Source organism: Anopheles coluzzii, chromosome 2 (assembly GCF_943734685.1).
Source record: "Anopheles coluzzii chromosome 2, AcolN3, whole genome shotgun sequence".
NCBI lineage: Eukaryota > Metazoa > Arthropoda > Insecta > Diptera > Culicidae > Anopheles > Anopheles coluzzii.
The window spans coordinates 122,047,539-122,073,691 of NC_064670.1; the positions used below are offsets into that span (position 1 = coordinate 122,047,539).

General features: G+C 47.0%; 1 protein-coding gene and 3 non-coding genes across 4 annotated transcripts in view; 3 read left to right on the forward strand and 1 right to left on the reverse strand.

Annotated features, from left to right (window-relative positions):
• LOC120947847 (ecdysone-induced protein 74EF-like) overlaps positions 1-26,153 on the forward strand; it is a 215,061-nt gene that overhangs the window by 122,582 nt on the left and 66,326 nt on the right. The window contains 1 exon segment of the mRNA XM_049605120.1: positions 24,493-24,510. Coding sequence (XP_049461077.1) covers positions 24,493-24,510 — 18 coding nt within the window.
• On the reverse strand, positions 243-316 carry Trnan-guu (transfer RNA asparagine (anticodon GUU)). The gene has a single exon. It is a non-coding gene; the product is annotated as a tRNA-Asn (tRNA).
• On the forward strand, positions 3,186-3,259 carry Trnan-guu (transfer RNA asparagine (anticodon GUU)). The gene has a single exon. It is a non-coding gene; the product is annotated as a tRNA-Asn (tRNA).
• Trnal-cag (transfer RNA leucine (anticodon CAG)) lies at positions 4,408-4,490 on the forward strand. The gene has a single exon. It is a non-coding gene; the product is annotated as a tRNA-Leu (tRNA).

Genomic DNA, 26,153 nt, shown 5'->3' on the forward strand with positions numbered 1-26,153 from the left:
AGGGAGGGTGTGGGATAGCGCGCGGCCTTGTCCACACTTCCAAGCATACAATTTGCAGTATTCAAAGCGATCTTCCCAGTTTGACAAAGCTATCAACATAATCAACATAGTATCACAATCAATTCAGTTATGATGAGAACAGTCTTTTTTTGTCGACAAATCCCAGTCTTTCCTCCCGTCAGTCAATGTTTAATTTGCATGCGTGTTTTTCCTGTTCTTTAATAATAAAAGAGTATTTCCTGCGCCCCCGGGTGGACTCGAACCACCAACCTTTCGGTTAACAGCCGAACGCGCTAACCGATTGCGCCACGAAGGCGATGTGACTGTCGTGCTACTGCGTACGAAGCAGATGCGACACTTGCGCCGCTCGCGTTCTTCGTTCTGGTTGAGATATTAAACAATCTTTCCGTTCGTTTGTACAGTTTGAGTTCAAAAATAGAATAAGAAACCATCGAATCGAGCAACATTTTAGACATTTATGTGAGAAAAGTACAGCATCTTGTCGCTAAAGCAGCGTCCCTCCAATCGAGTGGCTCGAGATAGGGAGAAAGCAAAGAAAGCAGCAACAACATCAAACCAACCGGAACGAAATATGAATCTTTGCAAAACAGCCCGTCTCGGCAAGGTGTAGATAGAGGAAATTAAATGTATTCACTTTCAATAGGCACCGGTAAGGGGGAAAGATGGAAACCCCTCCTTTTTATACCGCACGGTACACATACCTTTGTGCTAACATTACCGAACATACAGCACCGGCACCGTGTCGTGCAATCAAATCAAACTTATCAGCAATCGGATAGGAAAGAATGTTCAACGAGCGTTAAATTTGCTCTGCCCCGATACTAAGCAAACACCTGTGCTGTACTGAAATAGATGCTACCTTCTTGCTTGTTGTCTTCTTTTTTTTAGGGGCCGCTCAATGAAGAAAGTCCCTGAAAGGGCTAGCAAAACAGGCCTGATTGGTGTGATATTAGCATGATGAACAAATTGTTTAAATTTTGTATATTGAAATGATATTTAATACTGATTTCAACAGAACAGTTTAATTAAATAAATACTATATTGTTGTTCTTTCTAAAGGCCACCCGCCCTAAACTACTCAAATTAACTCGCAAAGCCACTCCATTGAGTAGGATCCGGCCAACATTTCCTCCAGTTACACCGCAAACAGCAAAGCATGACATTTGCATGTAACTAGATTTTCGTAGAAAAACGATCCTTGTTACCTAGGCCCTCCTCTCACCACCACCTCCACCACCACCACTCCTCCCTATATTGTTTCACGTACCCGCAGGACATTCGTTCGGGTGGTACTTGTTTGAGTTTGGAATTACAAAACATTTTGCCAAAAAGGTAGAATTTTCCTTTCGCCTCGTACCCACGCCCACCGTGTTTGACCACAAACCCCCCCAATGCCGAGGATTTAGCATACGGTCGCTTCCGAGAAATCGGATATGCGCTTTTCCTAGCCGGGGAGAAACCTGGTTCCTCCACTCTCTGAAGCCAGTGTGCCCCCCCCCCCCCCCCCCCCCCCAATGCCAGCGGAAATGGAGACTTTGAAATGAAATCGAAACCACAACGGGCAATAATGGAAGCAGCGATCCCTGAGCTGCCGCTGAGGTTTTGCAGGTTCGTGTGGGCAATCGGGGTGTGAGGGAGACAACTGGTATGATTTTCAATTTCAAATCGCCTTGCTTAGAGGCAAACATGTGCGACACGCACATTGGCAGAAAGAAAATCCGCTTCATCGGGCAGGTCGGCTGATTAGGCTGACTTTGGGGGAGGGAAGGGCAGGCTGGAAAATGGAAGTGAAACACTGACACAAACACACACAGACATATATTTTAGCAAAAAGAAGGTCTAGCTACCGGTCTAGCAAAACCGGATCAAACAACAGGGAAGATGAAACCCTTTTGCCCGCTACGCGCATCCCGACTTTGTCCACCTTGTCGTGCGCAAGAAGCCATATTCCACACACCACCCATCGAACCGGAAAATCTTCTTTCCTTCTCTCCACTTGCGGAACGGGTTGGACTGATTTTTCTGTGTCACTGTGTGCCACAGCTGTGTCTCAAGTGCACATTGTTCGTACACTAAAGCAATTTTACGTTTATGATCGTTAAGAAAATCTACTTTTTATTCTTAAATTTAATATTTGCAGAAGTAAAGCACTGTCAATCACCAACTTCACCTCATTGCGACCCTTGTTACTTCCGTCTGCTTACCTTCTTCACTCATCTGGTTCGTCCCATCACGCCCGAGCCAAAGCGACACAAACAACAGGGCCCTTTTTGATGACAGGGCCTGGCGCACTGTGCGCGCGATGCAATTGATGCACACGGCAGTTTCTAATGGCCTAGTTTCTGGATGGTCTTTTTCCTTCCGCCCTCTCTCCGCCCCTGCATGCCGCCTGCTTGCTTGCACACACAAGTGAAATTGCATTTGCAGCGAGCTGTCTGCGAGTGCACTTTTACGATTAGGCGATGGCGGCGGCGGCGGCGATGGGTGAGTTTGCCTGCTTGCATCGCGCTCACTTTTACTCCGGGGCTTTCTTTTTTTCCTTGCCTTACCACACAGCACTTTTTTCCCATTCTCTGGCTACCGGAATTACTTTTCCACTGCTAGTACTCCCCCCTTTGCATAGAGATCACCCCAAGATGGGAGAAAAAGTGTCTAATGCATCGGTGCAAATCGTACTCCATGCAGGCAGGCAAAAACACCCCCCGGCGGGCGGGGGAAATATTTATCTCTTTACCCATCACCCACTACACTGACACCCTCGTCCTGGGCGCTTTCGGTCGAACGGAAACGTTAAATGCGGTTCTATTTTTGAGACTACACTGTTTTTGAGGTCATGGAGTGTTTGGTTAGTAGTTTGGCGGAAGAATTTACTGCCTACCACTGCCTGCCCGCTACTCTTTATGGGGACACTAACGGTGACATCTGGTGAGTTTTATGGCAGTTTTAGAGCGACAAAGAATTGAGTTGAGTGTGCACTGTTTGCAATAAATTCACCGGTGTCGTGAGTATTTATTTTCAAACTGTGCTATTGCTACATCGCCTTCAAGTGATGGATGAAGCTTAGAGTGATAAAAGACCGATAATCTTGTCGAAAGCAAGAGCGGGTGTAATTCAAACGAATTACATGTCTAATTTGAAGCGATTTGTGTGCGTTCTCTCTCACCGCCTTCGTGGCGCAATCGGTTAGCGCGTTCGGCTGTTAACCGAAAGGTTGGTGGTTCGAGTCCACCCGGGGGCGCAGGAAACACTTTTTATAAATACAATGCTGAAAGAAGTAATGACTGAATTCCGATAAAAGACAATTGCAATTGAAAATTCGAGATGAACTGAAAAACATTTGTAATCTTGAATTAAAATGCGGAATTATTACAATAGGAATAATCTCTTCAATAGGAAAAATAGTAACCTCACTAATTCTCTAACATTCACGCCACATCACAAGAACGGCCATAACTTACAGTGGTTTGTTTTCTTTTATTTCCAGGTAATTCATAAACATCCATTCAACATCAAACCGATAAACTCAGACAGGTTGGTGCGATCTGAGGCACGTACGACTGTTTGTGCAATCAGCTGACTCTTTCTCCACATCGAAGAGCAAACCATAAACGCCCTAGACACCTGTTTGTATCGGAAGCCTGTTAACATACCGATTGACACACACCTGAACGACGAACCACAGGGGCTGCGGCAATTGTTGACTTAAGCCTGCCGCTTTGCAACCTCCAACATATAAAGCACCCAACACTCGGGGCTACCTCAATTGACACTGGGCAAAGATAAGAACGCACCGTGATTCAGACACGCAACAACCCACAGCCCCTCAGTATTGTGTAAGCAGCGTGCGTGCTGATATCAACTTCCTTCATCCCTCCGCGATTGGTGATGGAATGCCATATTTTCTTCTATATCTAGCAAACGTTCTAAGGCCCAAAATGAGGCTAGATAACAACACTTCCGACACACTGGGGCTTTGGGACAAACGCTCCTCCTAGTGCGTGTGTGTTTCTTTTGCTGTCAAATACCCCGAGACAGGAAGACTCATCGAGGTAGGCGCGTGCAGTACACGCCGGCACGGAGGGGTGGCCATTGAGCGACCCATTGAACGCGAGTCACGAGGAGTGACGCGTGTTTACTTACTGCCCTTTCCCACCCCCCCCCCCCCCCTTGAGCACCCGGTGGTTGAAGTAGCTCTAAACCTTGGCTTAGATTTCGCCTCCGTTTGGAGTTCCGTGCACACGTTCTTATCGCAACTTTGCCATCATCGGCGGCGGCGGCGGCGCCTAGACCTAACGCCGCGAGCACACCTACCACAGCGTGTGGGGTGATTGCTGCGATTGCTGTGAAGCCAACCCGGACGTGTGCGGGCGTGGGTCACGCACACAAGTCAGGATGGCCGAGCGGTCTAAGGCGCTACGTTCAGGTCGTAGTCTTCTCTGAAGGCGTGGGTTCGAATCCCACTTCTGACAATCGGGAACTTCTTTTTGAATGTTCCCAACACAACTGAAAGCACATGGGTGGTGTGATTATTTATTTTTAAAACATTGCTCACAGCATCACAACCACTAGCCCTCGGAGTGTGTGTGTGCGTACTTCTGAATCAATCTCTGATAAAAATAGATTTCATAGGTGACACCGGCAAGGCCATGTGGCGGGTGTAGTAAACACAACAGTATCGCTTTATTTCCGCTATTTTGTGCTAGACCGGCTGCACTTATCATACCACCATCACACACAATATCACCTGTGGACTTGTCTTCCTCTGGCCGATTGCATCGTATCTTGACACTTTTATTGCAGCATCGCGTCTAGCGTCTAGTCATCAGCATAAAGGTGTTAATTGATGTTGAGAAATCATATCGACAGCCATCCATCGTGTTAGGGACACGGTGTTAAACGTGTGTGCCCCCCTTTGCATCTCGGTCTCGGTCCTCGGGAATTAGATTGAGCATTACATTTTGAAGCAACGACAAGCAGTAGCGTTACATAATGTAATCTTATTCCGTTTTACAAGACACCCCTTCCCCCCGTCTGCTGGGACGTTGAACTGAAGAATGGTCTACGGCCGTTCGAGTCATCGCAAACCGTACATTCAAGTGTACGAAATATCAAAGTGCATTTTCACAGCGTGAAATCCACAGCCACCGCGCTGCGAACCGAATGCGAAGAAGCCACTTGCACCCCAGCAGACCAGCGACGGTAGCATTGAGTAATAAGCGATTTAATGATACTTTGCTCGCTCCATGCCGCTCCGCTTGCAAAAGGGACGCGCCTACAGCGGCGAACGCGAATACGACCATAAAACGAAATTACCAAAGGCATCCCCCTCTCACCGGTCGAACCGGTTGAAAGGGAAAACGGGAAAAGCGAACGCGGCCCAGACAAAAGCAGCTTTCGTGGTTCGCGTCTCTCCGGTTTGTGTGTGGAGACTGTGGGCTCAACTCAAGCGCGCGGAAGTCGTAGAACGCCGATGTGAAAAGACAAAGAAGTTGTAAATTACTCCTGTCCCTGCCCTCGGAGGGGGGGGGGGGGGGGGTTGGGAGTATAGGCAAGGTACACGAGCAAGAAGTCAACGGCACATCCTTCGACGGAGACCAGCCAGCCACAAATTATCTTCACTACATGATGCAAGATTCGTTCTCGTTCGTATTCTGCGATCTTTTTTTTTTGAAGGAGAAGCTTTGCAGCAAACGTGCAGACATGTCGCTCCGTCTATCGTGTGCCTACCAAGCCAAGCCTCCATCCGGGAAGAACCTCCTACCCCGGTCGCATCTTCCCTTAACCCGTCCGGTTTGATGATCTTGTTTCATGGCGTTGGAATTAAAGGAGGATGCTACACAACCTCCCCGGGAACGAGTTTTGAGCCCATGGGGGACCTGATCACTTCCTGATCTCCTGTCCGATCGGGTCGGACGATTGCACTTCCTTCGCTATCTGGAATGGCAGGGTTGTGTTTCACCGCACATCAAAGTCGGGATATGGACGCCATCTGCAACGAGGGTAGTACTTAACCTCCTCGAAACGTGGCCATTTGTGCTATGCTTTCTTAAGAGCCTAGCTTAAAAGCCTACTTCATCACCGTTCATCATCAAGGGAAGGAAGCTGCTTAATGCTGCTTCAAAGACCTTAATGAGTGCAAGTGCGCTCCAAGCGTATCTTAAAACAGCGGAAGATGTTTCCACATAGTCATATGAATGAAGAGCTATGTAAAGGAGACGAGTGAAGGAAGATATCCAGGCTTTGGTTGCAAAATCCTACCCCAAAGCGTGCTTGTCCACCAATGGAAAGAACTCGTATTCTATTGCCTATTGATCAAACTTGGCCCAAACAGGCCCCAAAAACAACGCCGAAAAACAAAACACCACCGACCATGATGTGTCGACATTTCCGCCGAATTTTGCCATGAACCATCCAAATGACCGGATCGCTTTGGTGCGATCTTGGGAAACGGAAAAAGGCCCCTCACCACAATCTCGACTGCTGCTGACGTTTGCCGACCGGTGATGAAAACCTCTCTCCCGCTCTCGCGCTCTCATCCGTCAATCTATTGCCGAAAGGAAACAGTAGCGCAACAGCAAACCATGCCACCAAATGCCATGATTTCACATCCAAAGCAATGGCAATCGGAGGAAACAACAGAGCTTTACACTCCCCTCTCTCGTGTGGTGTTGTTTTTTTTTCGCGAGCCTCTGATGCATCACAATGGACCCGCGCGATCGTTTGCTGCGATCGGAGGAAAGGCAAAGCCAACATCATCAGGACGTTGCTCAACTTTTCCAGCAGCCTGCTCTCACACAACCGGTTCACATCTTTGCACGGGGCCAACGGGCGAACAACGGCCACACGATGAGGAAACACGATCGACACGATCAACCAGTGTCTGTGTCTGTGTGTGCGGGAAGGGTTTGGAGATCGCAAAAAAAAAACTACAGAAACACGCGCCTACCACCATGCAAGCGAGACTCATCGGAAAGGTTGTTCTTTACACACACAAAAAACAGAGTTAGGCCAACCCCCGAAAATAACTGACCAAATTGGTGGGAACCGAAGGTGGGGTGAGCGTAGAGCTGTGAGCCCGCAAATGGCAAAACTACCCCCTCAGTACAAAACAGCAACAGATGCCATTGCAACCACTAACACAATGGCACACATATTTTCGGCAGTACACCGCCCCATCAACTGCTCCAGCAGCGGAGAGCGGGCAGCGCTCAGTTCAACGCACGAGTTCGAGGCTGACCTGCGCTTGTGGAGGCTTGTGCGGGCAGATCTTGTCCGCTATTTCGGGCCCCGGCATCTTAAGCAATCGCTCGCGCGAAGGTCACCCAACGGGTTTTTACTTTTACGCTGTTTCGGAGCACCGCCACAGGACGCACCACCGCGACACACACCGCGCGATGCGTAACGAATCTCGCGCGCGGGTCTCGTCACTTAGCGGCACTAGGACAAAACGGCCTAGATGTGATTGAGCTAGGGGGAGAGGGACCCAACCTGGCCTGGTGGCTAATGAAAGCTAATGAGCTAACGCACGGAGAAAGGGGGTTCGGTTTTAGGGTACGGTGCTGTAATTCGCTCCTTTAAGCCTTGCCACGATGACACGTGTCTAAAGGAACGGTTAATGCATAATTATGTGTTTTTGTGTCTTGCCGGTTTTGATTCATGAACAACTGCAACTTTCGCTTTTTTGTGCTTGTTGGTCGTAATGGAGATTTTAAGTTAATTTTAATCGTTTTTGTCTTTTTTTGGGTTGGTGGTTGGGTTTTATCTCAAGCATGAAGAATGCAAACAGCGAAAGGTTGAGCTTTTATGTTGCGCAATTTGTTATTCTACTCTTGTTTGATGTTATATTTGTTGCTTTAACGTTAATTTTATTATCTTCTAATTGTTCTATCTTCCTCAAACGCCGATGATGTGTTTTTATTCTCTTTTTTATGTCCTTTTGCTTTTTTGTTTGTTCTTTTTGCTACTTTTTTGGTTGTTTTTACATCACTTTACTGTTTTGTTTAGTTTCCTTTGCTTTGTTTTGGATCTATTCTTCTTCTTTTATTTCGTCACTGCTTACTTTTGGGTTGTTTTCCTCCCTTCCTATTTCTCTCCGAAGTAAACAAACCTTCCCTTTCGATTGACACCATTAAAAATCGATCGCCTACTACTTCCCGCCATGCTTTTCACTGCCCGCAAAGCGTGTGTGTGTTTTTCCAACCATGAGTTTCGGATTTTCCAACCTCCACCAAGCGTCCATGCCAGGTAACCGCGCACCAGTTCAACGTACCGGGCCGAGGGCAAGGTCGACCGTGTCCAGGGCCCGTGGCTCGATTTCCACGTGCACCAATGCGTCCACCACGGTTCAGCGCATCGCGTGGGTACGCGATCGTGGGCTGGCGCGGGTTTCGCCACCTCGAGATTTTCCGGCCCGCCGCAACCCCCGCTCAAAGCGCACGCAGTCCACCAGTCCACCTTTAGCGGAACGGATCGTCGCTGCATTTCACGGATGAAGGAAATCAGCTGTTTTCGGGTGACCGTTTCGGAAGCGAGAGCCTCTTGAGCGAGGGTCGGAGCGAATCCAGGCCCGGCCACGGTTGATGGAGCACTGGCCCACAGCAATAACAAAAAAACTGCTTTGAAATGAACACAAAAAAACGCGCGCACACACAAAACAACAACAACCAAAACACCGAAACACTAACGGGCTTGGAGAGCTCCAAGGTTGCACTCAATCAGCTGTGCCGAGCGGCGTGCCAAACGGTAAGCATGGCGGTGTGTTTTTATGATGTTGTCTTGCCGTTTCGTTTCTGTTTTTGTTGCTGCTGCTGTTGCACTGTTGTGCAGTTATTTTCCGCCAAAAAAAAACGACCAAAAAGCCACACATTACGCAACCGCTTGATTCGCATCGAGTCGGACGCGTTTCAAACGCCGCGACCGCGTCACAAACTATGTTGGCCCAAAGTTGCCTAACCCATTTGCCTACTGGCTGGTGCTGGTCGGTGTCCGTTTTTGGTGTTTCTGATTTTTTGCGTGTCGTTTTTGGAACCTTGAATTTTTGGACGGCTTTGGGGTTGTTCCTGCTGGTTGAGCCACGGCGCTTGTGAGATGTTTTTTTTTTCCTTTGCCAATTAATCGATTTGATTGTTTAGATTGCATGCTGGAGCCAAAACAGAGACCGAGCGAGATCGATCCATGTGACCATTAATCAATGGTCAGTCAAACAATGGTTTCATTACTTCTTGATTTGTTCCGATGTTTTGTTAATGTCTTAATACGATTAGAAGCATAAAAATTGCAAAATTTAGGAATTCAATTTCATAAAAATACTTCAATAATCATTCGAAGTTAAACAGTTAGATCACTTTCTCGGTTTCCTGGACAAACATTTTACAAAAAAAGACCCTCAATAATGTTGCACCTCTTTAGCGCTTGTCGTCTTATCGCTCCAGGGTCAACGAAATTGCTCTATAAATTAAAAGGTAACTTGGCTTGGTGGCAGCATCGACCACATGCCGTTGACCGCACGATAGTCGAATGCAATCAGCGCGCCACATTCGGGCCCCCGTATCGTTCGTTTTTCTTCCGCGCCCACCCCAACCCCTTTCGGGGGTACCTTTCCTTCGTTCCCATCTCAACAACCCTCCTCGCGCCACCTCCACAATCGGATGCATCTGATCTCATTGATCATGTTCGCTGCGCCGGAGACGAACGCTGAGATGATGATGATGATCGCTTTTTGATTGAAATCAACCTTCCCCTCCCCCCTCTTGCTGGAGAAGACGGGACACGAGACACAAGGAGGTTAAATGCACTGCAACTGAACTGCAGCGCGAGCTGATCGTGTTAGGTCAGAGTGGGTGAGAGAGCGAGAGAGAGAGAGAGAGAGAGAGAGAGCGAAAGAACGACGATCAAGGAAGATCAAGCCGAAAAGGGGCAGAGACGCGTGCAGCAAACAACCACATGCGCGCGAGAAGACGACCGCGACCGCGATCGCAGAAGGAAGGAAGCCCACGCATACACGCAGAGTGCGCTCACTAGCAGACGATGATGACGCTGCTGCCAACGCCGCCACCGCCGCCGCGCATTGCCACCGCAGCCACCAGCGCGCGGTGCCGAAGTGCAGCGACGACGAACCGAGCCGAAGTGAATTCGCGCGCGCGCTCACACATTGCGAACAGAGCGCACCGCAGCAATCGCAGCCTTGAATTCGTTCGTCGAACTGTGCAGCGCAACAGCGATGGCCAGCAGCAGCAGCAGCAGCAGCAGCAAGTAGCGTATTTACTACACTACGAGACGCGGTATAAATGTATATAAATATAGCACTCTATTGCACTCCGCTATTGCCACTCATTGCTGCAATGTGCCCTGCCCCCCCCCCCCCACCCCCCTGCACTGCCCAACGACCCACTCGACCTGGCCGTTTGCTGATGCTTCTCGTCTCATTTTTTGTTCGTTTTTTGCTATTACTTACACTTACCGTCTTGTGCACAAACACACAAACAGAAGAAAAAAACAACCGTAAAACGTCTTCCAAAGAATCTGAGCGCAAATGTGTGTCTGTGTGTGTGTGCGTGCAAGTACGCTGGTGTGTATTTGGAGAACCGGACCGGACAGCAGCTCGCAACAGTGCAGTGTGCAGTGCCGCGGCGTTCACGCAATCGCCTTTTGGGGTTCATCTCTTTATTTCTGCTCGGCAGGAGGGGGGGGGGGGGGAGGGGGGAGGCAGATGTTGGGAAGAAGGAATGTCAGGAGGAGGAGTGTGAGATTGAGGTTGCCGCGAGGGGCCAACTATCCGGCGGTTGACCATATGCTGCAGCATCACTGTCTACTGTTGCCTGTTACGGCGGTCGCTAGGTGTAAATTTTGATGTTTCGCTTTTTCACTTTTTTTCAGCACATTTGTTTGTTTGTTATTTTACAATGCTCTTGAGGTAGTTATGTTTATAATGCAACAAGTTTATTGATGTATTTACTTACTAGTTTATTTTCTTTTATTTATATATTTCCTTGTTCATTTAATAATTCCTCTATCTACTGTTATGTTTGCTTATTTGTTCTTATTGTCGTTGTTTCAAGTTCAATTTTGATTTGAATGTTTTACAATGCTAGTCTTTCATTTTTTCTTCATCTTCTTTTCTTCTTCTTCTTCTTCTTCTTCTTCTTCTTCTTCTTCTTCTTCTTCTTCTTCTTCTTCTTCTTCTTCTTCTTCTTCTTCTTCTTCTTTACTACTTCATCTTCTGATTTTCAATTTATAAGTTTTTCTTATCCACTTATGGCTAGTATCAAGTTTTCTGAAGCAGAAAGGACAATTGGAAAGTGCACTGTGGGAGCTTAGTTGATGTTGTCCCTGTATGTTGTTTATTAATGTACTTTACGACTGCCTCCTAACAGTTAGTTTGGCACAGGTAATGGCAAGGACCGGAAATACCTATTAGAGCTGTTGCAATGTAAAGGATCAATACAATTCTCTCACAACCACACAACTCTTTGTGTGAAACGAAACATTCTTATCCAAGCTTTCGCTCATAAGAGATCGTTGCACGAAAGCCCTTCCGGTGACATTTCCCTGGAATATGTGTGTCCCTGTCCCTCTCCCTCTGTGCAGCACAACAATCCTCATCTGCAGCGTTCAGTTCACCGTTTAAAACAGCTGAGCAACAAACAAAGCAAAACCAATAAAACAGAGCGCTACTTCGGCACTTTTTCTTTGTACCATCACGTCACCGAGTGTAACCGAGAGCACAGAAACAGAAGCTTTGATCGTAATCATTCGCTTGCATCGATTCAGCTCCAGTGTTTTGCCCCAGTCCTAAAGAAAGAAATAACGCATCTTTACAGCATCAGCAGATAAAGGAGGGAGAGAAACACGGCTTCCAGAAGAAAGCAATCTCCTCCACTCATTCATTCAAATCATTTCCTTATCTACCGAGTGTACTTACCCCGTTCGGGTGTGCTTGTTCTCTTTTTTTTGCTGACTTCCCCCAAAAAACAAAGCTTCCTATCTCGCCGTGGCTTTGTGGCTTTGAATTTGCATCCTAGACAGTGCAGCACCGTATCGACCGAGTTCGCTGCACTGGGGTGAATTGCAACTCCTCCCCTCCTCCCTCAGTGGGGTCGTCGGGAGAGACACATTTGTTTAGATTTGCATTTCCTTTCCCGAGCACGGCGGGGAATCGTTAACCTCCTGCCGCCGGGCACGTTTTCGCAAAGTGGAAGCAAAACCCCAACGGCCGACTCCCCCTCTAAACCTTGAATGTATTACAAACACACAGTGTATTTAGCGTTGCTAACACTCACGTCACCGTCACCCTCGGGCCACGGATCGATCGCTCGAAAGCTAGAAAAAAGGTGAATGAATTGTGCAAACAAACGCGGGCAGGCAAGCGGGATGGATTTGTTTTCGGTTGCCTTTTTTGTCCGTTTTGATTGCATTTGCTTTTCCGCGGTTGGAGCACTCGGGGAAGGAGCCTCTTATCGGTTCGCTTACATTTGGTACATCCGGATGCAGACTTGTGATTAACTAAAAAAAAGGAGGACGATTAGATGATAGAGCGATAGTTGTGTAACTTTAGCAACCCGATCAGGTTGTACCTTCATTCATTATTTAATGTTATTAAATGAGCTGGAAGAGACGCCGGCAAATGAATTCATCCATTTATATATGTAATGCATTGTCCTTCGCCGAATGACGCAACACCTAACACCGATGTGAAGGTGCTTATTTTTAGTTTCCAAAATTAGGGGAAAAAACCCCACATGAATAATCATGCCCACTAGTCTGTATTGCGTCTTTGCCGAAAGCACCTTTGCCGATGTTCAGTCCGGAACGCGCGCTGTATTGATTTGTTCAAGTGCAATCAACACGCGCCCGGCGAATGATCGCTCTAAACAGAATCAGCTGTTTGATGTATTATCCTTCTCCGGATTGGAAGCGTCTGCAAACCCCTTTTTTTTTTTGGTTTGCTGTTGTTGGACCCTTTTTTATGTTGGCTGTCCCTGCGAAGGGTTCACGCGCTGATTGAGACTGTTTGTCGATACATACCGGGGCGGATCGTGGACTCGTGGAGCCCTATCCATAAAACATGCAATCCCCGCCCGAACCTGGGGATGGAATAAACATAAGCCAGCAGCGTGGTGAAGGTGAGCGTTTGGCCGGCTACTTGTACACGCCATCACCTACATCACTACACGTGATGGCACATGATCGTAAAAGAGCAGCTATCGCAAAGAAATAAGACGCCTTTTTTTAATCTCCAATTCCTTTTCCAAAAATAAAGCGCCAGCCGCGTTTTGCGAATGCATTCAAATCAACAAAATAATAGTAACAAACACCCTCCCCCAAACACACAAATTCTTGCGGCAATGTGCAGTGTTTAGAGCCGCCATCGCGCTAACTGGGTCAATGCGGCGTAGCGCAAAAGGGCAGGCGTAAATCCATCATGTGTGTGTGTGTGGTTGCAAATTACTACTCGCGTCTCGTGCCGCCTTTATATTGCACCATCCCGACCAATGGGGCTGGATAAATTCCAAACTGTCACCTATAAAAGCGCAAAACAAACCAAACAAACGCGCCCGTCTGCTCGTCTTCCTCGACCGGTGGGCCCAGTCGCGATGCATCCTAGACGATGAGTAAGACAGGGGGAGGAAGTGATGTGGTTTTTATTGAGGATAATTTTCGCGACACCAACCAACGGGAGAGGGCAACGAGCGCGGGAGAGGGCATCTCCAACGAGACACAAAGTTTTGCCATAAAAATAAACAACTGACCAGCCTGTTAAATTGGAAGCGTCTCGCGGGAGGCAGACGATGGGCAAAAATCCGTTTGGCAGCAGACGAGCTGTAAAGTGGGTCATCATCATTATATGCTTTCGATTCGGATCGTCAAACTGCTCATTAGATTTTATGACTGCACCTTCACCTCCCCTCTCCGGACGAGGGGAAGGTTCCTTGATGCAAGGAATTAGATTTCATTTTCGATGCAAAATTAGTTTCGTTAAAAATTACATCCTCTCCACCAGTACTGTTCTCCTTTCGTATTCTCCTTTTATAAATCCCGTCCCTTCCTTGTTTTCGTTCTCGCGCACACAAACACCATTAGTCATAATTTCAATTCCCACCCATTCATACCGACCTGATGCAGCTGGCGATCGCCATTCATCCTACGTAAGTGTGTGTGTGTGTTTACACGATCTGCGTGCGCCATGATTAAGTGCGCGAATTGATACGCCTGACTGGGGACAAGCTGTTTTCAGTTTTCACGCCACATCGCGCCATTCCACCCGTGCTCCTTTCAATCGCGTATGCATCGCGTAGGAAGGGAACGGGGGAGACATGAAACGCGGAACAGAACATCTCCTCCCCGCTTCTCGGAACAAGAACTCACTGCTTTGTTTTTCGTCGTCAGCGTGTAACAACAACGCACGACCATCGTTTGGAGCGGGTTTTTGAAAATTTGGGTCAAATTTGTCAGCCCGTTAAGCCGCTGCACGCCCGCAGTTTGCAAGGATTAAAAACCGCGTACGCACCCCACCATCCCCATTAGGGGACCGGTGACAGGTCGATGAAACTTCATACGGATATTATTTGTTTGCTTTTATATTCAAAATGAGAGAAGCAAAAACGAGCGACGCTTCGAAACTCAGAAGGCGATGGAGACGCACAGTTGGTCACGCTATCGGGCTGGCTGCGTACGTGGCTGCCGACCACTTCGGTTCACTAATTCGCTTCGCTTTGTTGCCAGTATTTCCGTGCGAGAATATTGATCTCATTACCGAACCATTGCTCCCGGCGACGGGGGTTGCCGGAATCGTGCCCGCGATGAAGGAAGGATGGAAAAAAACGGAGGACCTTTGCAGCTTCCCTCCCCGCACCCGGGCAAGTGGGATGATGGCAATAGAAATATTTGCAAGTTCGTTTGCCTCTAGCCGTGCCGTTGCAGCGGACAAACCTACACGCTTAAATGGTCCTTCTCTCTTTCTCTCATCCACCTTCTCACCGTTAATAAGGACGGACACGTTTCTTTTACCCAGTGCGCCATTTAGAAGCTGGCAGCGAACGGCAGCGCGATGCATTTGGAAGAATATTTATTAATCGTAGTCGATGAGCGTACGGGTGATAAAAATTAATTCGCTCAATCTGCACCATCCTCCTCGCAAGCTGCTTATGGGATGGTTGTTTCGTTTTCCTTTTCTGTTTTTTACCCTCTTTCGATGTTTTTTGTTCGACTAAGAGGACTCAGTGGCACTGGGAAGGATGTTTTTTTTGATGTTTTTGCTATCTCAATGTCTTGTTTGAATAGAATTTATTGGAATTTATTTTATATGCAATACAATAAAGAGCCATTTTGCTTCTGTAATGTATGAATAACTGTACAATTTACCTGTTTTTGCATCCTGAATCGTCATCAGGGCATTCGTTTTTAATGCTATTGCAAAACTATCCTCAAGGATTTAAGAGATCAAAACAAATTTATCATTTTGAATAATCTTATTTACGGTTTGTTAAACATCACATCGTTTTTCTCTCACTTCCGTCTTGTCTCCCGTCGTGGCAGTTACATCAATCAATTCATATTCCCACTTCCCACCATCCCGTCCCCATATTTGGTGCTTGCACACACATCCAAACACCCATCCGTGTGCTAAGAATATCACAATTCGCGGCGCATCCGTAACCATTTACGTACATCATCGAACCAAATGAATCGGTATTGTGCGCTCTTTCCTCTACCAACATGGCGACAGGGCGCCAAAGAATGGTTATCTAGTGTAAATGACCTAATTGTTTAATAAATACTGCACGTTCGCCAAAACCCCCTTCTTGCTTGTTGTTCCCACCACGAATCGTCATCGTCATCGCTTCCACCCCGGCACGGTAGCATTCGAATCGAACCATTTTCGAACCGCTGCCGCATCTGCATCGCCTGCACACGCAACAGCCTCACACACTGTGTGCGCTTTTTGTGTTGTGTTTGCTCATTTTGTACAATATAAAAGCCCCCCCATGAGAAAGAAGCGAACGCACTGAGAAGCAACGGAGCGGTTAAATGAGCTGCAAAAGTGTGGATGTGATTTTTATTAATAAAACAGTCGAGTATCGCTGTGTGTTCCGCGTAGGTACGATGTATGCCGCAGAACGGTCCACACCAGTGCGCTCTCCCGGAGTGGAAGGAAGATTGCATTCTGCAACGTGACGACGAACGACGAACGACGACGAATATGCGTGCCAAAATGCGTCCGGATGCGGCAGATGACGTTTGAAAAATTACCATTCGTTGTCATCGTGGCGCTCGTAAAGATGACGCGCGTTGTTTGTTTTTCAATGGGTTTACTACGGCGATGGGGAGGGCGCAGCGAGGATTGAATGGAATAAAATATGTCCAGGAAATTGGGACATCTGCATTCGGGCAGTAAGATGCGTTTGCGTTTGCATTTGCGAATCACACGTCGGTGGCTGCTGGTGTTTATTTTGCATTTGATTTTGCTAGCTTCGTGCCATAATACTCCATTTTTAGTTGATTGGGAGATTACTTCAAGAAGACAGTCTTTAAAGTAGTTGTCACGCTATTAAAGGTACAAAAAACGCTTCAAGTTTTGCGTATTTTGATGGCAAAAAGACAACAAAAATAGTTGGTTGTCAGCTAAACAGCAAAACATTTCATTTCTTTCGCGTTTGAATAGCCCAAAATGCTTCCTCCCTTCTCCTTCGAACAACATCTCGAGCGTTGAATCATCAAGCGGGTGAAACATATTTCACCTACATCCCTACATTGCGTTGTCACCGATAATTGCACTTTCCCGTCAATTGCAGGCGAGAGAAAAATGCGTTTAATTACACGGCGGGCGCAAAATTTACGGCATACATTAGCAACAAAACAAAAAAAAGACACCCTAACACCGGCCGCCATCAATCGCGGAAAGCCGTTCGGGATCCATTAGCGCGATTCTCTTGCCAGAACAACCGCAAAGCAAAGGAAACCCGGTCTCAAATTTCTACCACCCGCTTGCCCGCTCGCTCGCAACATTGAATGAATTGTGGTCCGTAAAATGTGACACTTTGCGCTAGCAACAAACGAAATCTTCGTGTTAGCTTCCGCACCGCGTATTGGCATCGTCGAGAGCGAAATTTTGCGAGAAATTGACAAACGCTTGTCTTGTGTCGATTCAACTGCACTTCTCGGGGATGCATGGAACATCCCAAACCGCAACTGAGACCGCTGCAGTGTGCCAGCGTGAGAGATAAAGATCACTTTAACATTCATCATTGGTTATTATGGGTTTTCCGTTTTTCTAGGTCTAGGCTGAATTCAAATCAAGCACTGGTGCGCATGCGCAAACCATACACGCCCAGCAGCAGCAGCAGCAGCCCGTCGACACCCGCAAGTCTCGTCCCGTTTGCATTTGCACTGCGCCCACCTTCGATTGACGCTCGACAATCGTGGTTCTCGCGCTTCGTGGTGGTTGCCGGTGGGGGGAAGGGAAGCTAAGACGTTTCTGTCGATGCTCAAATGGGTACTCTCGTGTATGTTCCCATTTGCGCGTACTGCTCACACAGGCGTATACGCGGGACGGCAAGTAACGGCAAGCCATTAATGCAACGGGGCTCCATCAGTGCATCAGCTGGACTGTGAAGCAATCAGGGTGGATGGTTAGAAGATTAAGAGACAGTTTAAGCACCGTTGAAAGAGTTTAGACGAGTCGAACAGTTTTGAATAATATAAACAATTGAATATCTTAGAAATAGAACGAACACATTTGATTGTTCAATAGTTCAACATTATATTAAATTATCAATTTCCCCTCTCTGAGAAAAGGAAAATCATTCCTCCTGGGTTGTTAACGCCTGCTCAAGTGATTTTACTTTCCCCCTCAACGCTTGCATCCGCAGAAACATAAAGATAACACCACGGCACGGCAGCAACAATCGCACGCACCGTACGCATGAAAGGCAGCATAATTGCACATTAATTAAAACAGCAGCGAAAAACAAGAAAATTGCACTTTCCTTCTACTGCCTGCACCCTACTGAAAAGGGAGAACCGGTGCCATACTTGTGTGACGATGATCGATTTCTCCTCCCGTGTCTGCGCCTAAGCTTCCGACAGCTTTGTGTAGGGCAACCCATTTCCACTGAGCAGAGAGAGAGAGACGAGCAACTTTTCTTTTCACGCATATTTTTGCTCCGCAGTGTCTTCCGAGAAGCGCAGTAGGCGGTTCACAGCGAGCTGCATCGTGACGTCATTACGGCGGGGTTTGTGTGTGTCTGCGCGCACGCACAATGCCATGTACTGTGCTTGCTGGTGAAAACTGGATCACAAGCACCAGCAGCAGCGAGGTGATACCCGGTTGCAGCGCCTCCTGCTGCTCTGATTCACTTTCATCTCCGCTCTGTGTACGCGAACCGGTGCAAGAATTGCATTAGAAAAGCGATGCAGTGCAGTGCAGCAGCTACGCCGAGCCATCACTTTCATCTTCACATGGAAGCGGTTGACGTTTCTCTTTCGTTCCGTAGATTCCGGCTTGCGGTTGTGCTGCTGCTGCTGCTGGCAGACAGGAATCGGGGTCACCGGAGGTTGGAAGTTGGTCAATCGTTTTCCGGTTTCCTTCCCGACCCAAGGGCCGGTGTTTGTGGTTTACGCTGTTTACATTTGATTGACAGCAACTGGCGGGCGTTCGTTTTGCTTAATCGATTGACGGGAGTCGGGAAGGAAGAACTTTCACCAACATTAATTATTTAACATTATTTTTTGCGGGTAAAACAGGCATTATGAAAGCTCTATAAAACACAAACAAGCTAAGAAATAATGAAATTATGTTGCTTCTAACAAGAGCAGACCGCTCAATCACATCTTAATGCACACACTCCTCGTCTAATTCACACTTCATTACACTAATTCCCACCCATCTTGCATAGTTCCACTGATCATCTGGCGGATAATTTATCGCTCCCGATCAGCAAATCATACAGTAGTAGTAGCCCTTCTATCTGTGGCTCCATTTATATCCACGATCGGCCCTTTTTTCTCTCCCTACCTTAAGGGGTCGTCCGGAGACCTTCACAGATTAGTGGTCCATTCATACGAAATTCAATTTATCAATGTCCTTTCGATTACCTAAGAAAGCCACGGCTCACCTCCGCCAGAAGTTTAGAATGGAGCATGCTTGATTTACTGCCCATGGTGGGTAAAATGGTGGACCAGAGAAGAAGAAAGGCAGTCAAGGAGAGGGACACAATTCTAATGATCCATTCAACCGGTGGTGTTACTGCACAGTTGGGAATGGTTCTTCCGATGCTAACCTGTTTCGCAGCCGCCGACGACCTTCTTGCAGGGAGCTTTAACGCTGATTTATAGACACGATGGGGCGTGAGCCACCTGAAGACGAAGGGGTGCTTGCTTTAAAGATGACCAACTGCAAACCGAATTGGTGTAAAAAGGGGCAGTTTCGCGGTGTGAAAGAAAAGGTAATGCTGGCCCCAACCGCACTGGAGTGGTTAATAATAGGGCTTTGGGTATTGAATTTGCAACATTAAATGAATAAATCAAACTGAAACATGGTTCGATTTGGGGGGGTAAGTGTGGCGGGGTGTGTTTTAACACCTAATTGATCACCATTTTCCCTTTCACTTTGCTGCAGGTGTAGCCCGCTGTAATTATTATTCAAAGTGTTATACAAACTGTTTAATTTCAAAAAATAATATAAAAGCAATCAAAAAGACATTTTCACACCTTCAAGCAACTTCCCGCAACTAATCGCTTTTGCACCTACGAATGACTTCAATCCTCCCGCTCGATTTCCACCACCACCAGCTCCATTCCATCCCCATCATACACCATCAAAGCCTCATTACATCACCAGCGTCTGTCTGAAGCCCCAGACATCGTCGATCGTCAAAGTTAAAGTGCATTTACCAGCATGGAGACGCCCGGTATGAACCGAAATCCCTTCCCAACACCCCCTCCTCTTCGGATGCCTTGGAAATGGGGTTTACTACGAAAAGATCGTTAATTGAGACGTTGCCATTTTGACCGCACCCAGCGGAGCCGGATGCCCAGACTCGCTGGGAAGGGGTACGAGCGAGCGCGCGCGCGCGAAAAGACTCATGGAAAAATGATTGATGAAGTGGCGGCCTGTGAGTGTGCCTTACGCTGCTGACGAGCAAGACAGACATGCCCCCTTCCCTCATCCTCCCCCGTTTAAAGTTCTGTGCCATAAGGGTGTGTGTGTGTGTGTGTGTGTGAAAATGGCTGTAAAGTTCATGGAATGATTATCACCACACACATCAATAGCCGGCAACCAGTGGGTATTTTTCTCGCCATCCGCCACCGCATTAATCACGCACCGGATTGCGTCGGATGTGTGTGCGTTTTTGCGCAACACACACACACATACCGCAAATTGATTTCAAACAAAACTCTCAACTAAACACATGGCGCTCGCAAATCGCTACACTAAATGCAATTAATTCCGTTTGTCTTAAGGCGCACAGGGTTCCGAAATGCTTCATTTTAGCTTATTTTATGTTGTTTTTTGCGCCTCATAAATCAACCCAATCTTGCATGACGAACACACGTACTACGTACGACGTTATTGCTTTCGGGGAGGTGGTCGGGTGGTCTAGCTTCGTGCAATGCAGGCAAAATGCAATGTCTCATTAGATTAGCATCACTTACCACGGTTGACCCACATTACAGCTTTTCCACTCGCACAGAGCACGTTCGTTTGCTTCCTTCTCCCCAAAGGGGAAGAAACATTCTTCCTCCCCCAATCAACGGCTGAAAGCGGAAACACACCCGCGGCCCGATGACAATTGATGTGTTTTTCTTGTGCGTGCGGTAGGTCGCTCCCTGTTAAAGTGATCGGTCAGCGATCAACTCCTCGGGGTTTGCCTTCCAAGTCCGAAAATAGGTGACCGTCACCGTCGGCGGAGAAGTGTTCCTCAAAAACCAAACCGGCGTACGCGTAATTGAGCAATAGCGCCGTCGCCTATATTTATTCACCATCGCCAACACTCACTGTAACCGATCCGCACCGCCCCGTCGGAGGTGGATACCGCGCTTTGGATGGGATCGGTTTAAGCAGCAATCCGGCCACCATTCATCGGCCGAGACGCTTCCTGGGCAGACGACGTTAAATGTCACCATCGCGCACCGTCACCCGCACTTGGTGGCAAACTAGTTCAATCTTGCCCACCCACCTCCCCCTACGCTCAATCCTCGATCCGGTACAGCCGGTGAACCGGAAGGCCATTCCCTCGCCCCTTGAAAAAGGGAGACACCCCTCCAACACTCCTTGTCGCTGCTTTTACTTTCTACCACCAGCTAAAAATAGACCTTTGTACGAGTCGAAATGAATGAGTCGCTTGGCGCGTTGGCTGAGAGTGTGTTTGTGTTTAGCCCTTGCAGACATGTTCTAGTGCCTGCAGTCCGATCGCCCGTTTTGTTGTTGCGTTTGGTGCGCTATGCTGCTGTGGTGGAAGATGGATCGATAAACAGGTGTCAAAGGTACTGGGTGGATGGTAGACGTGTTGATCGACCCCCACAGACTGTTGGACGCTGTTGGGACGTGAAGGGTTGGCATGTTGGCACTCTCATCGTAGGGCTGAGGGCAGGAGGGGTGGAGGGTGGTTGTTGTTTTCATAGGATCTTTATGAAGTATTACACAATTTCGTGCGAAGAAGGAGTAGGTGCGTTTAGAAGCATAAATAATTGGCAAGGATATTGTTATTTTTTGTTAAAATGAAAAGCGTTTCTCGTTTTCTTAAAGCGTTTTTCATATTTCATCTTGAAGACCTATTTTTCCTTTTTTCATTTTCCCTTTTCTCGTTTTTCTGCCTTTTTCTTTTTTCATATTCTTTACCATTTTATCATTACCTTTCTCATTATTTTGTCTTTTTTTTATCTTTTACTCTTTCTTTTCCTTGTTTTTGCTTGTTTCAAGGATTTGAATATTTTTTTTTGAGATTTCGTCTTGAAGAGCTTTTTTTTCTTTTTCTCATTTTTCCTCCTTTTGTTATATTATTGTTATATTTTGTTATATTTTTTTTATATTCTTTACCATTTTATATTTACCTTTTTCATTGTTTTTATCATATTTGTAGCTTTTGTTCTTTTTTTCCTTGTTTTCGTTTGTTTTATTGTTTTTTGGTTTTCATTTCATCCTTTTATTTCTTGTGTAAATGTTTTCTCTTTTGTGCTTCTTTGATCTTGTTTTCAGAAACCCATTACTACATCTCCAATTTCTTCATTTGTTTTACTTCCATTTTATATTTCTTTAAAGTTTAATAAAGTTAAGTAATAGTAAATAATAGATAAGTATGTTAATATGAAATGAAATTTTTCCTTCCTGTGTTTCTAAAGTACGACACTTTCATGTCAACCCAAAAGGTACACCATTCATTCACCATCTCGGTGGACACATCTGCCGAAATTATGCGTTCATGATCCCCCCCCCCCTCCCACTTCCCCATCCTCTTGTTTTTATGCAACATAAAAACATGTTCCTCCCTGTGCTGCGTTGGTTTCGCTCTAACCCCAATTGAGTGGGACGCTATTAATTATCCACCAACCCATCTCTTCATCAAGGGTGGCATGTTCCTCCTTAGCAGGGACTGGTACACACGTGTATTTATCTGTGTGTGTGTAAATACATCTAATAGTGACCGTTGGTGGCAGTTGGAATCTAGATCAATACTATCTATTTTCGGGGATCAACGGTGTCGCTCGCACTGTCGGTCCTTTTTTTCTTTTGCTTGACGGCTGTCCGGATTGCGGAACCATCTACTACCCGCCCGTACTGCCCAGGACGTACTGCACAAGTCAGGGCGTGTAAAAGGGTCTGAAAAAAACAGCTTTTCAGTTCGGCTCTTTATTATGCTGTCGTCGGGCAACCCTAGGTGCCCTTCGAAATGGGTGGGGGATTCGCTGACCCTGACGGATAAGCCGACCACAGCATCATCAGGAAACTGTGCCCGATGGGTGTTTTGATGTTGTGTGACCTATTTATTCAAAAATATCACACATGCCGTTTTTTTGTTTGTACCCACACAATACAGAGAAAACAAAAAAAAGCTTCGATTGATGGGAGAGAAGAAAACTCCCCCTTTTACAGGTAGATGTATACATCAATTACACTCATACACGCGCGCGCGCGCACTTGCATTCTTCTAAACGCTTGCACGCACGCACTCGGTGGAGTGCATTACCGAAAGCGATGCATTTCACTTCCCATTTTGTGTAAACGATAGTGCGCGCCCGTGCGTTTTGCACCAGCTTGCAGCGATGGAAAAGCGCAGCATTAAAGAAAAATGCATCTTCGCTTTGGACGCGATCGACTTTCCTCGTTGCATGCCGCTGCCGGGCGGTGTATAGGGGGGGGGGGGGGTGTTTTCTGTTTTCCCCCGACCCATCGAAACCCCTCGGTACATTTCGCTCGAACAATTAACTCATTACCAAAGGGACGGGTCCGCGAAGAGCGCGCTTTCCCGAGCATGCGACCAGCGAACGAGAGATGCAGCGCACGACATAAATGCATTGCATTGCGAAACGGCTAATCATAAGCGATCGATCGCAGCACACACACACACACACAGAGAGCGGCAAGACAGGTTGCATTTTCTTCTCCTCTTTTCATCCGTTTTTCTCCGTGTGTGTGTGTGCAGTTCCGTCATTTCCAATTGAAGGCACCAAATCACACTTTCCTTCGTTCTTTCTTTCCGCTGTGCGCGTTTCGCTTTCTATTGAATGCAGCTTGGCAGCTACGGGTGGGCTACGGGGTGCATCTCTTCCCCATGGCTGTTTTGCCATAATTTTCCCCCAACCGTGCACCGTCTCTTGGCCCCCAGAACAAGAAGCGAAGCGCAATGGGGGAAAATAAAACTGCCATCCAGGGTGGAAAACGTGCCGCAGCGGGACGGCCGATTGAGGCTCAAACGCAAAACTCGCACTTAGAGGGAAATTGTTTGCAAATGTTTATGGTCTGGTTCGGTTGGTGGTTGTGTCGCGGGGCCAGCTTTTCTTCTCGCGATGATATCTGATCTTCCCTTTTCATTGTCATCACCGTCATCGAGCCTTTGGCTTGGGCGAATACAGCACGGTTAAAGACGTGTTTATGGGAAAGTTGTTACTATTTGTGATGGTGCAAAAAGTATCGCATTAGATACGACCGGGTTTGTTGTTTTTTTTTTTTCTTATAGTGTTTTTTTCCACTCCCAGCTGCTCTGCTCTGGGTGGTTGTTTAGGGCACCTGGGATGATAGTGTGCCACCCGCAGACAGACTGACTGACTGACTGAGTGACTGACTGACTTACTGACGCAATTGAAGGGGACGGTGGGTTTATTTGCGGAGCTGATTATAAATATAGGGCACCGGTGTAGTCGCAAGAGATTGTTTTGTTTTTATTCGTGTGTTTTGATCCAAAGTTAATCATCATTGAATCTTTTCCGAGACACGTTTCCATTATCTAATTGTGTTCTCTTTTCTTTTCCTTTCAGATGAAATCAAATATCAAGGTAAGCAAAAGGGAGGAATTAAGACGATTTTTGCCTCATCCAAACTACTCGTTGCAAGAATGGCTGATCGATCGGGGACAGATGAGAGCAAAACTGCGCTAGATATATTGCCAACCAGGAAAAACACACACAGCGTGCAGTATCAGCTGGCAAACAACGTCTCGCTGTGTATGTGTTAGCTGTCACGGCAAGCCATGTGGCAAATCATGCTCAATGATTAATTCATTCATCTTCCGCTGATTAAATTGCTACATTCCAGTAAGAATGTATTTCCACTTACATCACCGAGCCGAGGTCCGTGCCGGGTCCAATGAGAATTTTTTAACGAATGAACGCTCGTGTCACTTTGGGAAGGCTATTTCTCTAATAGGAAACGGTCCTAATTTCTTGTTTCCTTTCCAATGAAAAAGCAGTTCATCGACCTCAGCTCAAATTGCCTAAAATGCTCAGCAAAAAATGGGCCAGTTCCTATTAACAATAAAAATATAAAAGTCCTTCATGCTTTTCCTAAGTAGTTAAAGTAATGTGCACGTGTCCCTCTCTCTCTCTCTCTCTCTTACAAACAGTCAAAAGCTTTGCACAATGTTCACCCTCGTTTAATCTGTTGGCTTCAAACACTTTTAAAAACACTCCTTTTCGACGGTCCCCATTTCACCTTCCCTGTTCTCTTCATGCTGATTCATCACAAGCTTAAAACACCACCCCTACCACCCGTGGGCTGTGGGACGGGTTTCGGTGTCTTTATTCGAAGCTTCATTAAATAGTCATTTCAAATTAATATCACCCTCCACGCGGCGTGAGCTCTTTGCGTGAGGAGAGCTGCAGGGGGGGTTGGTGGGTTGGTCGTGTCCCGAGCAGTAGGGCAAAACCGAACCGACGAACCGTCAACCGTTTAACCGTCGTCGGCGTGCTTGAACTCTCGCGCGTTTTGCCCCTTAACGATCGACGACTAACGCCGCTAATCTATCAATTCTAGACCATGCCGTTTTAATTGAACACCAGAAGCACACCGCCTAGGAGAAGCAGCAGCGGGCAGGCAGGCAGGCAGACAGCCAGCCCAGGCCAGGCAAAAACACTGACCGGATCGACTCGCGCGTATCGGCCGACTGCAATCTTGCCAGATTATGACAATTATGAAATTAGCTGCAGACTCCAGGCCTTCGGTTTCGGTTTCGGAGCCGCCATGGCTACCACTTTGAAAGGCATTTCTGTTTGTCTGTACGTGTTAAAAGTATGAGCGATTGGCACAATCGTGCGGTCGTGACTAATTATAATTTGCCCGATTCGCTCACCGTAACGAGTCGCTTCCGAAGTGTGTGTTTTTAACGTGTTTATTCTACACCGGCTCGACAATTTGCTGACAAATTATTAACCGTACAATCGGCTCGATCGAAACGCATGGCGATTGATTTGTGGGAAGCGCGGAATTTTTCTTCAAAACTACCAGCAGAAGAAAGAACTTCATGTGTGGTTCGCCGAGACTCAACAGAACAGAAAAAAAACACCCACAAAACACCGTTCCTACCTACACATTCTTTACACTACGGCCAGCGTGCAAAAGTGCTCGACTTTCCACGGCGGTGGCGCTTCCGTTTCATGCCCGCTGCTCGCGTTGAGATTTATTTATACTTTACTCAACTATG